Source organism: Gopherus flavomarginatus, chromosome 7, assembly GCF_025201925.1.
Source record: "Gopherus flavomarginatus isolate rGopFla2 chromosome 7, rGopFla2.mat.asm, whole genome shotgun sequence".
In the NCBI taxonomy this organism is placed as follows: domain Eukaryota; kingdom Metazoa; phylum Chordata; order Testudines; family Testudinidae; genus Gopherus; species Gopherus flavomarginatus.
In genome coordinates, this window is record NC_066623.1 from 29,427,216 (window position 1) to 29,440,851 (window position 13,636).

The 13,636-nt window shown below is 41.9% G+C and overlaps 1 protein-coding gene across 4 annotated transcripts in view; it reads left to right on the forward strand.

The window, feature by feature from the left end:
• Nucleotides 1–13,636, forward strand: part of RARS1 (arginyl-tRNA synthetase 1) — a 34,424-nt gene that overhangs the window by 1,301 nt on the left and 19,487 nt on the right. Inside the window, exons 2-4 of one of the 4 annotated variants that reach the window (XM_050962667.1) lie at nucleotides 5,021–5,097; nucleotides 7,620–7,754; nucleotides 8,720–8,908. In XM_050962667.1, the coding sequence (XP_050818624.1) occupies nucleotides 8,756–8,908 (153 nt within the window). In that variant the 5' untranslated portion in view covers nucleotides 5,021–5,097; nucleotides 7,620–7,754; nucleotides 8,720–8,755. Of the gene's footprint in view, nucleotides 1–4,432; nucleotides 4,498–5,020; nucleotides 5,098–5,717; nucleotides 5,761–7,619; nucleotides 7,755–8,719; nucleotides 8,909–13,636 lie in introns of those variants that run through there. The other 3 variants (XM_050962669.1, XM_050962668.1, XM_050962666.1) reach the window with 3 other exon arrangements.

A 13,636-nucleotide genomic window follows, 5' to 3' on the forward strand; every position in this document is an offset into this window, starting at 1 on the left:
TACAACCAGGGCTGGCTCCAGGCACCAGCTCAGCAAGCTGGTGCTTGGGGCGGCCAAGGGGAAGGGGTGGCACATCAGGTTCTTCGGTGGCATTTCGGTGGCAGGTCCCTCGGTCCCTCTCAGAGGGAAGGACCTGCTGCCGAATAAGAAAGCGGCACGGTGGAGCAGGCGCTGATCACGATCGTGGCCTTCCCCCCCCCCCCCTGCTTGGGGTGGCAAAAGCCCTGGAGCCGGCCCTGGGTACAACACCTAATGTGAATGCAGTTCTGCTGTATAACTGCATTCATGCTGGGAAGATTGTACCACTTTAGCTATACTGGCTTAGTTAAAGCAGTATAACATTTGTGTGTAGGAAAGCCCTTAATTATGTCAGCATATTTGTCAAAATCTCTGAGAGACAGATCTGCTGTGCATTGTTAGCCACTCACCATATACAAACACCCTGCTGTACTTACCTTGTCATTTCTTACAGGGGTTGCCACCTAACTATTGTATTAGTTCAGAATTGCTGTACACAGTTTTCACTACAGAAGGAAAGATTAGTCACATATAATACAGGCAAAGCATACATAAAGCATGATTGCTGAAGAGAGCACTAAAATGAAGGCAGGAAAAGGTCAGAGGCAAAAAAATGCACAGGAAGGCAAGGAGAGAAACAAACAGATGGGTGAGGAAGGTAATAGAAAAAAATTGAAGAGGGAGATATCAGACATAAAGGCGCAAAAATAAAAGAACTATGCTGCCCACCAAAGTTTAGAGAAGGGCAACATTAGACCCAATTCAGTGCAACTCACCATGGGTGAAGGGATCTTCAGAAACCTATCTGACTACAGGATCAAAGCTCAAATGTGTGTAGTTAGCCTTCTCTTTCATATAATAAAATTATTTGTCCAATTCTTAAGTAGTATAATGACTTTGGCTTAAAAAGGTAATCTACAAAGGGGAAAAAATGGGTTTGTTCTGCTGCTTTGCGATGTGCTCAGAAGGCCAAAAAGTTTTAGGCCTGGTCCACACTACAGCGTTAAATCTATTTAAACAGCGTTAAATTGTTTTAACGCTGTACCCGTCCACACTACAAGGCACTTTAAATTGATTTTAAGGGCTCTTAAAATCGATTTCTGTACTCCTCCCCAACGAGAGGAGTAATCCTAAAATCGATATTACTATATCGATTTAGGATTAGTGTGGACGGAAATCGAAGTTATTGGTCTCATTCTTTTAATGAGCTACCCAGAGTGCACCCCTCCGGAAATCGATGGTAGCCTAGGACCATGGATGCACACCACCGAATTAAGGTGCCTTAGTGTGGACGCGTAAAATCGATTTTATAAAACCAGTTTTATAAAACCGGTTTTAATAATTTCGATTTTATGCTGTAGTGTAGACGTGGCCTTAGGCATAACCTACAACTTGTGGGGGATCAATCTAAGTTATGCAACTTCAGCTACATGAATAACATGGCTGAAGTCAACGCACTTAGATCTACTCACCGCAGTGTCTTCACTGTCAACTCTGCCTGCTCGTCTCACGGCAGTGGCGTACAGGAGTCGATGGGAGAGTGTTTGGGGGTTGATTTATCGTATCTAGACACGATAAATTGACCCCTGCTGGATCGATCGCTGCCCGCCGATCTGGCGGGTAATGCAGACATACCCTTAGTTTTTTAAGAGTTTTTTTCCTGCTTTCTCTCCATTAGAATTCAGAATTTGTCTACCCTCAAAGATGGTGAAGACCTAGTAGGATTGTGACAACACTTATCAAGAGATTTTCTGAAAGGGAAAGAGTGTTTGAAGATCTTTTTATATTTTGTTTGATAGTAACATCTGCTTAACTAAACGTTTGGAAGAAATTATGTCTCTTAAGGAGTCAATAGCTTGTCCCCTTCTGTGGAGGTCTCAGAAAAGTCCGACCACATACATCTGAGACCTCAAATGAGTCTTCCAATAAAACTGAGGAGGTCGGCCATTAAAACTCTTGACATCTCTGAAGTAAAAAATAAATTATAAAAGGTAAAACACCAGCCACAGTCAGGCCTTCGTCATTGCTCATGAAGAAGATTCTGATTCAGTTTACTATCAGGGCTGTGAAGTGGGGTCAGATGAATACCATGTAGGTCCATGAGCTGCTTTTGTTTGTAGCAGTCATCCTAAGTGCTCCACTCATTCTTCTTGAGATCAGGGAGAACAAAGGAAGCACCAAACAGCCCCAGGAACCCTGAGAGCTGCTTGCATGGGCACTAAAGAGCCACACGTTATTCCAGAGCTAGTGACTGAGTGTGTCTGATCTAAGCTATTACGTCCCATTTTTTACGGTATTATCACTGCGGGGATGGTATTTTTTTAGTTCCCATTTCCTGCTTTGGGAATAAAGGGTTTCTTGGACTTTTATTAACTGAAATCTACCTTCAAGATCTGTTATAAGTGCGTACCTTTGTGTTTATTAATAAATAGCAGCCATTCGTGCCCTTCTAGGTTCTGTAGTGTGCTCTATCAATTCCAAACAAATATTCCTCAGAACTGTAAGTCTAGTCTTTTTTATTTTGTTTTGGTGGGTTTCTGGTTAACTTGTTCAGGCAGGCTTTATTCTGGTCCTGCCTAAAGCAGCATGTGTTGCTGCAGTTTGATTCCAGGAAGATTCGTAACATTTTGCCATGCCACACACACATGGAAACCTCTTGTTTTGGTTCCCTATTCCTGTTGACCTCATGCAGCTGAACGGCAGTCAGAATTTGTCCTGCCTTTGCTATTGCTACCTTGCCTGCTTAAGGCAGCCTCAAACTAACATGGTTCATGTTACTTTTGCTATTCTGCTCCAGCATCATCATCATCAGTGAAGTGCTATATGAAGGAGCAACAGTACTGGGGAGACAAAGGGAAATTGGAGCAGTGTCTGGGGATACTCAAACAGGGAACAGAGAGTTGTGGCAGTGGTATAGTGGCAATATATGCATCTACAATCAAACACTTAATCTCTTGCTCACTGGACCAAACAGGGATGGTGATAGAGATGCTTCCATCCATCAGATGGAATGAGGAGTATGGCCATGCAAGACCTGGCGTAAATAGTGAAACGAAGATACAAGAGGAGAAAGAAACACAGGAACAATAGGGTGGGTAGAGGGAGAGGGGGCAGCAGAGAGGAAAATAAGTTAAATTCAAAGGTGCTCAGGTGCTACAGTAACAACCATGGTGTAAATGGTATATAGCTAGACAAAAGGAAAAGATAAAAAAAAAGAGAATTGCTCAGTTTTAGGGGAAAGATTCCATGTGACTGTTTTGATTGCTGATCTAATTAAAGAGGGTAGTTGGTTGTTGGTAGCTGAAATACATTTTTGGAGATAAACATCTGATTCTACCATTCAGGAAGAGAACACACCTCTCGCCCCTCTTCTCCCCACTCCCCTGCCTGTTCCATATTTAATTGAGTGGGCATGTGTTAGTAGGAGCTAGCCCACTGCTCACAAATAAAGGCAATCCTTATAGTGTAATACGTGCATGCCATTTTAATGCACCATTCACCAGTGGTATCTGGGGAAGTTTAAGGGCAATACTAATCTTGTTAAAAAAAGCTTTAGATTTTGCATTCACGGGTGAGGGGAAGATTTCTAGAGTACAGCTGACCAAAGAGCCTTTGGAGATGGCAGCATGGCGTCATGCATTCACCACAGCTTCTCATGAAGTGGTCATCAGGTATGACCCTCTAATGACAAGTTGTGTTTAGGCCGGGGGGAAGGTTACCTTTTCACGGCAGCAGTGGGACAGATGGCACTTTTTCCTTTCCTCTCCTGGTTATCTTTCTCTTGGTTACGCATGTAATGCTGTCTCCCACTCTTGCTCTTCCAAGCTCTATGATAGTATGAAAGAGAAGTCACAGATAAAAGATTCGTAAGCCTTTGCGTGAGTGTACTTGTGCACCCAGTTTTCGTGGTATGAATTTCGGATGGAAGATAGAGAATTGATGTATCTCATTACTGCCGTTAGGGATTCACAAGTGATTACCCAGAGGGCTAGGTAAATCACAGGATTTGCATCACAACAGGACATACCAAAGGAGTCAATATTTGAAGTTTTGTACTAGGTTGATCCTGGCACCCGGTTTAAGTTGTAGCTAAACAGGAGTAAGTTGACGTGGTTTTACACAGACAGAACCTTATTAAGTGGCCAGTTTCCAGGCTGGCAGTTTACTTGAGGGCAGATCGTGGATGGTGCCAGTTTGGATGACACTGCACTCTCTACGGGCCAATGGAAAAACCCACACTGGGCCTGGCTAGCCTCTGAGACAAAGCTGCTTATCCATGCCAATCTCTTCTTCTTGCTGCTGCCATTTGTGTTGTGGTGTGCTGAGGCAAGGCTACCAATTCTTCAGTGGAACTTACCCTGGGGTCAGAACTCACCGGGGAGAGCCTTACAACAGGTGGCTGCACTTGAGCAGGAGCTTTTAAGAAGTCTTGATGCTTTATGCTAAGTAACCTTCCTACTGCATTCAGACCAGCTTGTGGTGAGCAAATATTGAGGGCCTCCAGTGGCAACAAAGAAAGATGGGATATTTTAGAATCTGTCATATAATAAAACTCTTTGCTTTCCCCTATGGTTAAGTAATGTCAGGGGTTTGGCTAAAACTTTATAAAGGAGAGGGGGAAAAATGACGTTTCAAGTGACAACCTAGGCTGACCTCTCAACGTCAGATCACTGTGAAATGGGGTCAGCCTCACTGCCACATGAGTGCATGGGACATTTGTGCTGCAAACCTCTTGTTTCTGTACAATCATGGGGAAATGTGTGAATGTTTGTTGGGGATATGGGGGAGAGGGCAAGCCTTAGTGCGGAAGGGCATGGTTTTTCTTTGTGCAGGATAATCATGCAGCAGTAGACAAATATCTCAGCATGACCCTGCCCTTTAGATTGATTTTTTCCACTGGAAAAATGAAAGCAATTTGGCCATTGGGTTGGGCCATGAATTGCATTCATTTCGACAGCGAAAATTAAATTCTTTGATAAGGATAATAATTTTCATTTCTCAGAAATCCTTGGGTGGCATTGACCAACTAACTTGTTACAGCACTGCTTTGAAGCTTTTACTGACATTGCTGCAGAAAAGGTATTGTATGAAGATTTCAGTTTGTGTGCAATACGACAGTGTTAAGACTAGTGTGTGTGTTTGCTTTCCTTAACACACACACTGACTTTTCTGAAGCTTAAACTTGAGTTCACAACACTGCTGCTGGGTATATTGACTTCTTTGTGCTGTAACTTGTATTATTCTATGGAAAAACTTAATTGTAAAATAGTAAGATTCAATTAACTCTCTGTCTCTATTCATTTTGCAAGATCTCTAACTTGTATTTCAGTGTCAAGCTCTTTGAAAAATGTGTCTCCAAATGATATCAAAGTGCAAATAGTTTGGAACTGTACAAAAATATGAGGAAGGGTGAGAAATATCCTGTCCACCAGTTAGGGTGTTGTTGTTTTTTCTTTTTTCTTTTCTGTGAGAGCAAATTGGTCATTGATTTATTTTGTCTTTGACTTGCATTTATTTCAAAAACAGAAGTTAAATACCTGGATCGAGGAGCACTTGTATATGGAAAGTTTTAAAATGGTAGAATATTGTGTATAAAAGAAACCTCGGGAAAGACAGTTTGCTCTCTGCCTGGTCACAGGAATTCCTATAATGCAATTTTATCATGAGTCTAATGATGATATTAGGTTATTTTTCCTAGAGACCCTAGAATCTCAAGAGACTGCATGAGAATCCCAGCCTTCAGTAAGTTTCTGACTGTCATGCTTGAAGAGAAAAAGTTGAAAATGTGAAGCATGTTCACCGAAGAGCTCAGAAAGCAGATAAAAAGAACCCCACATTTATTATTTTTAAATCTAATTTTTTACACCAGCCTCATTTGGGTTTTTGTGGCCTGACTCATGCTTTTGGTTTGCTTGAGGTAGACAGTACTGGAATTCTTAGAAGATGCTGCTTGAAATGCTCGGAAAATATAATTCCCAAAGTTCTGAAGACCTAAATCGTTCAGTTGATACAAATAAAAAGGAATATGAGGTCACATGACAGATTATTAATGAAGCTGAGCCTGCGGTGCAATTGCAATGCAAATGTTTCTGTTCTCAGGGGATTCTATGGCTTTTAACTTTGGTGGGATAAAATTGCCCATTAAATGTACCTCTTTGCTCTGCCCTGTAGAGAGAAGCAAGTGGAAAGGTGAACAGAGGCTCCATTCCGCGTTGTCTCCCATGGAGGTCCCTTTGCTTTAGCTCTGCAGGGTTGGGGCTCTTTGGCTTTAGGAGAGGTCTGGCTGGAGCTGGGAGAGGGGAAAACCTAAGGAGCAATCAGTCTCTGGAACATGCTTCCTTGGAAATCAGCCACCCACGAGTTACTATTGATGGGAATTCTCTGGGTCTTTCCCCCTTATCAAGGGGCAAGTATCAGGAGCTGTACTGCAAGAGAGGAGAAGAGGTTAGGCAGTCAGATAGGAGTGAGGATATCTGCAGAGATGGCTTCACTGTTCCCCGTGGATCTACTCTCTGAAAGGCTGTACACAGCCCGTTCTCTTGTGTGTGACCATTGTCTCTTCCCCCCTTGGAATCAGTGAGTCAAAGGGTATGTCTGCACTGCAATTAACAACCCACATCAGGCTCAAGCAAAGAGATGGTTTCACTGCAGTGTAGACATTCAGGCTTGGGCCAGTGCGTAGGCTCGAGGACGCTGCAAGGCGGGGGGGTCCCCAAACTCGGGCTGCTGCCTAAGCCACAACGTCTACACTGCAATGAAACAGCCCCTTAGCCTGACCCCCACATGCCTGAGTCAGCTGGCACAGGCCAACGGCAGGTGTCTAATTCCATTGTACCTCAAACTTCTCGAGGCTTGGACTTGTACCACCTAACATGGATTTATCCCCAGAGGAAAATGTGACCCTGCATTTGGTCTGATGAAACTGAGTGTGAAAACTCTCAGCCTGAAGGGGACTTTTAATAAAATCAGAATGGTGTCTGTGTGGTTTTTTTTTTCCTCCAAAAAAGAAAGGTGTGGGGGGAGGGACTTTAACTTTGGAGCTACTTAGCTTTAGCTGTAGCCCTCCCAGCCCTCAGTTGACAGAGGAGAATGGCTTACTGCTCTGAATATAGCCTTATTGTTCAGCCTTTAGTTAAAGGGCTATTTTTCCTTTGTGCAGTAGTGGTTTTGTAAGGTACTTTTTTCATCTACAAAAATATTAGACCTTTTTAAGAAAAACAAAATGATGAGCTGACTCTGCAGACGCTTACCCCTGTAAGGAGTCCTATTAAAGTCCCAGTAATGTCTTTGAAGCTAATAGGACTACCCAAGTGAGCACAGTTGCTCTCATGTTTAAGTGTGTGGGACAACAAGACCTATAATTACTCTGAATTTTCATTAACAATATACTAATATCAGTGTCAGAGTCTGTCAAAAGACACTTGTGCTAATTGTTACTAATTACTCTTTTATAGCAGTGTTCAGCTTCATTAATGTTTTCCTTTTGGGCTATATTTTAAATAAATGGGCTAATGATCAAAGTTCTGATGCAATCTACTCCAAGAGTTACCTCAGATGCAAACGCAGCAGCTGACGTTCATTATTTTATTTTTACTTACCAGGAAAAAGAGATCAAGATCTTGGCTGCAGAGATTGATCGACTAAAGAACTTTGGCTGCTTGGAAGTATCTCCAAGTTTGGAAGGATTACGAGACGAAAACGCAAAGCTTAAGTACCGGCTAAACGTTCTTCAAAAGGTGAGAGAGGAGGAAGGAATTGGCAATATAGTACATATTGATGTATGCTTTCCTTCACATCAGGCGAAGAGATTTTATTTTGTTATAGCTAATACTGGGTAACAACTTTTCACCCTGCACTCTGCTGCCACAGTTGTAAATGGTATGTTCATAGAGGTCTGTTCTTTAACAATGCTTTGGACAATGTGGCTTTTTGCCAACATTTTGCTATAATTGCCTGTAGTCAGTTAAGCACACCCTATAATCTCTTCTGCATTCTTGGAGTAGGGCACTTCTGTTAGAGTTGAGACCTTACTGAGGTCAGCGAATGGGCACATACATAAAAGTATGAAAAGGTTTGCTATACCTGAACCAGTGAAAGTATTAACACTGTTAAGTTCAAAGGGTAGAGGTTCTGTACTAAAAATCTGGGAATGAAAGCTAAAGTGAGAGTGGTAGGAGAAACTATTTAATCTAGAAAGTAGTAAAAACAGGGAATAAGGTATTGCTGTATAAAGGCAACAAAGATAATTGGCATGTTTCAGAAGAGATATTTAGTTAATAAATATGCATATAAGGTGAAACTCACGGCAAAGCAGAGGGATCCAGGCAAGTTCCTATGCATCACATGAACGAGCCATAATGCATACAGTATGAAAAGGCCCAATCTTTTCCCCATTGACTTCAGTGGGAACAGGAGCAGTATTAAGTCTGACTGTTGTCAGTAAGAAGTTCCTAAAATAAAATTTGTAGCGCTTACTTGAGAATGTATAACTGTAGGGTACGTCCAAAGACTATGGACTGTGGAAACTGAGAGCCAAATTCTTTGATGATAATGCTTTTGCATTTCTGTTGTTTGTATTGCATTAATACCTAGGTGCCCCAGCCTGATCTGCTCTGATTTGCCAGGCAGCTTTTGAGTGAGAGTGTGAATAACTTCTCCTAGAATGTTGTGACCTTAGAGTTTTGACATTGTTTTCTTTCAGAGTCTTCAAGAGGAGAGAAATAAGTCAGTGAAAAGCATGATTAATATCAACAGTCGCATTCAGGAGATCTTTAGAGATGCCATCAAGGCTGCATATCCAGATTTAGAAAACCCCCCACTGGCAGTCACGCCAAGTCAGCAGCCCAAATTTGGGGATTACCAGTGTAACAGTGCTATGAGCATAACAAAGGTAACTCTATTCAAAGAAAATTCTTGGTGCATGGGACTTCTCTGGGATCTGAAGCTCTGTAAGGATATATCCAAAGCAATATCAGGTTCTACATTAGACACGTTTTAGAGTCTGATCCTGCAGTCTTCACTTATATGATGACACTGAACTTAGGGAATTTTGGGTGCAATGGGAACGGGCCCTTAGACTTCTGTTTTGATGAAGAATGCAAGACTAAAAGGATTCTGAAGACCCTCAAGGCTAGCTGAACTACCTCTGCAGTTTCGGTTTTTGTAGCTAGGTAATGGGCAGTGTTTGTGCCTTCAAGGAAGTATGTGTTGCTTTTTTAAACATTTCAAGTACTTTTCAATTGCAAGTTAAAGAGACTTGAACCTCTGGCTTAATTGTTTTATTGCCACTTGTTTTATTGCTTTACACTTGTTCCCATAAAATAATCCACTGTTCCTAAACACACACTTACTACAATGTTGTACAGTGTTACTACAATGAGTTCTAGTTGTATTAATTAGACAACAGTAGAACTGCAGCCAGACACAGCAGAACCCCATTTATCTGACCCTCCCTTTACTGCAGGGGTTCTCAAACTGGGGGTTGTTACATGGGGGGAGGGTCGTGAGCTGTCAGTCTGCACCCCAAACCCTGCTCTGCATCCAGCATTTATAATGTGTTAAATATATAAAATAGTGTTTTTAATTCATAGCGGGGGGCATCGCACTCAGAGGCTTGCTGTGTGAAAGGGGTCACCAGTATAAAAGTTTGAGAATCCCTGCTTTACTGGTTCTCCCCGGTTACAGAACAACCAGGACTGCAGGGCCAGAAGCAGGCGATCTCTCCTGTGGCCACTAGATGGCACTGCAGCATCACATTTTTTTCATTCTCCAGTTTATCCAGAGTTTTGATCACTGCCCCAGTTAGACCAGATAAACGGGATTCTGCTGTAATTTGGCCATGTGGTCTCATGCACAAATGCAGTACTTTTGGCACCTTATTTAATGCATGTAACATAAATCAATGATGTCAAGCTTAGTATGCCCCAAAATTATGCATTGTCTGAGCTGCACACCACCAAAAGATAACATGCAGCAAAACGTACTGTATAGTTTTCTGTCACTTGCTCTGCAAAGTACCTGTGAGAAAACAGTGATATTAACCATTGTTCAGCAAAGTGATGTCCAAGGAAGTTGAGGGTGGGCAATGAAAAAAGAAACTGCAGGAAGGGAGAACCAATAATCCTTTGTGAGAGATGTAGGATAATAAAGGAGAGAAGGGTGTCAGATAAGAATGCTTGGCATGCAGTTGTTTTAGAGTGTCTTCATTGCAGAGTTAATCCAGGTGATGGGCACCAGGGTCAGCCTAGCTCAAACCACCGAGCTATCCCTTATTCATTTATTAAACATCATAGTTCTTTATTTCAGAGCCCTTGTTGTAATAAGCAAAATGCTCATTTCCCCATGGCACACATACAGGGGTTGTTATGTGCGTACTTGTCCCGTGGGGTTTCACTCCTGGGCAGCATTGATATTTGCCAAACAGCAACCTCTTCGTTTGAACTGCCAATGCAGAAACAGCTCTCACAAATGTGTGTTGTCTTCCTTAGATCTCGTTAGCATATTATGACAGCCTCAGCCGAAAGATCTGTCTGTCTCTTAGAGTAACAGGTCCTTGGGTGACTGCACAGATACAAACTTTCTGAGGAGTGCCTTTTTTTTTTTTTTAACATCTCTTGACCGCCACTTTACCCCAATTAAGTCATTGTTAGGATTCTCATACAGTACTGTCTTCTCTGTGTCTACTTTGTTTTCATTACTTGATGCCCAAACGCTTACTCGCATTTCATGGTCATTTATATAGTTTCTCAAGTCCCAGACTGACAGAGGAACTGATGCCTTAAGGCTTGCTGTATTGGACTTCGATACAGGCTTCGTTCTTTCCTTACGCATGTCTCTAGAACTCTCTGTGTTCATACAGGACTAACAGTGTGCTGAGCACTATGGAATTGTAAAGGAGCATGATTCCAACTCAAGTTAAGCTCCCTTGTTATAATGTGCACCTTGCTAGATCATGTGGCTCCCAAGAACTGCCTTCAAAAGAGAGAGCAATCTGTACACTGCTGCTGTGTGGTAGCAGGAATGAATCTGACGCCTGGGCGTGCCAGCCAACAGCCTCCCCATTTGACCTGCCAATGCGGAAACCGCCATCACAAATGTGTTTTGTTTTACTGGGAGTTCATTAGCATATTGTAACTGCAGTTTCAGCCAGAAGCACTGCTAGAGTAACAGATATATGGATTATTGCCTTCATAAAGTCTTGGATACCATCACCTGTAATCGTTGGCTCAATATTTATTTCCCGTTTTGGCAGCTTATCCCTTGTAGAGCCATTGATTAAAGTTATTGCTGCTGAAAAGAGAGGGTATTTTCCTTGCCTATTCTCAAGCTTTACTCAGGCCATATTTTGTTGATGGTAGGATCAAATGAATCATATAGTGCTGCATTATATCTGAAACTGAAACTTGTTAAGCTGTCACATTTCATGGTGGACTGGAAGTTAACAATATAAACATCCAAGTGTCTGGAATCCAAATTGCTGAGAAAATAATAGATCTTATGGCCTTGATGTGAAATGGTGCTTACCTTGCAAGGTGATAGATATTTTGAAAACACCACATAATGACCGAAGAAAATCAAACTCCATGAAACACATTTTTATGTCAGATTTCACACGGCGTGAATGCATAGTTTGTTCAATGAATTGATTTATCTCACAGAATGTCAGGTCCTCAATACAATTTTAAATATCAGGGCCCTCTTAAAGGGTAACTTGTAAGATTCAATAACTCCCCCCACCCCGTATAAAGTTTAATGGAAAAAAATGCTATTTTACAACAGATTTGCTAAGCTCATAGATATTTCATTGCACAGTTCTCCTTACTGTAGTCCTAATGCAAGACGACAGATCTGCCTGATTGTGATTCACAGAACGTCATTTGCAATACTGAATGGCAGCCCAGCTCAGTCTTATATAGTTATTTCTCTGAGATAAGTTTTACAGATTCACTGTCAAGTTAAAAATTATAATAAAAATAAAACCAATACACTTCCTTCACTTTGTTAAAAATAACACTTTCGGTTACCAAAAGTGAACATTTTAAAATTCTGATTTGCCCATCCCTGTTTATATTGCATAGTTATTTTTCATATGATTCTTCTCACTTGTTTTTTTCCTGGTCAGTTTCACATTTTGGCTCTCAGACACTAGCACATGGTTAGCACTCTGTTGTAATGTCTGAGTTCAAAATTGGGCAGGGGAATGTTTGTTTTAAAATCTGATCTTCATTACATTTCGTAAAGTAAATTTTGAAGATTTGTATGAAGTTTTGGTGCACCGCGAAGGACCGATATGCCCAGTTTTTGGACAACAAGGGAGAATTATAAGGGACAATGTGGACACTGTTTACTTTTTAAAAATCTGCTTTCCAGACTGAGCATCCAGCTAATGGGATTTTCAAAGTCACTGCTGTATGATGCTGTACACACCAGGCATGGCTGCCCTCCCGGGTTCTAAATATTACTCCCCTTCACTCCAACCAAAGTCACTCAGAACACTTCAGCATCCTTTTGTTTTCACCCAGGGCCTGCCAGGGCAGTACAGTGACCTCACGTGCACTTGAATGGTTAGAAAATCCCCCCAGATTTGGTCATGATGTGAGGGAATTAGTCACTGATATTTTTAAGTGATATTAAAGCTGTTTTTCACTTTCGGTTCTTGCAGAAGTGAGGAAGAAGCAGAAAGGGGCAATTCTACACACAGTCATCAACTTTTTTAATGCTTGGGCAGGTGCAAATAGCCAACTGAGCCCCTCATCAGGCGCTGGGTACTGTGGGGATTTTCGGATCTAGTTTTGGCTGCACCCAGGGTTGACTAAATTAGAAAAGAAGATGCTTTTGTTTTTGTTTTAAATTCAATTGGTGAACATGACTTGAAACAGCATTCCACGCCTCGTGTAGGCACAGTTCAAACCGCATGAGCTAGCCTGGAAGAAGCTTAGGTTACAGCCAAGACCAGCTAGCATGATTTGAAAGGTATTCACTAGGTGCTGAGTGGTGCTTCAAATTAAGTTGGCTAACTTGATAACAATCAAAAACGTAGCCTAGAAAAGGCCCAGATTGCCAGAGGGCTTAATCGGGGTGACCTGAGAACAAAAATGTTTTACGTTTGCCACCTACACGTAGGCTTCCAGAATAGCCCTTTTGCAAGGTTTCATTGGTCATTTTTGCCTCTTTCTGTCAGCTGTTCTGTGTACGGTGAGAGGACAAGATCAGAAATTAGAGTAATCACAGCCAACCCAACAACTGCCACCTCCAGCACTAGTTCAGTTTCAGTAGCTTTCTTGGTATGGACATATAAGAATGGAAGACCAATGAATTCCAAAGCATGCGTGTCAGCGATCACATGGGTGCCAAAAGTTTTGATGGTACAACAAGATTGTCAGTGACGGACATAAACTGAATATACAATCAGATCACTTTAAGCACCTTGCCAGAGATCAATCCGAGTGTCTCTTGATTGCAAGAAGGCCATGTTCCTTTGAGATTTCCCATGATGATGATTAGTGCTTAGTGGGATTTTCAAAAGCAACCATGCAGATTTTCTGGGGGTGCAGTGGGTTCACATAGCATATGATATGCTAGTGAGGCCTGGATACTCAGTCTTCAGCAGAGTAAAAAC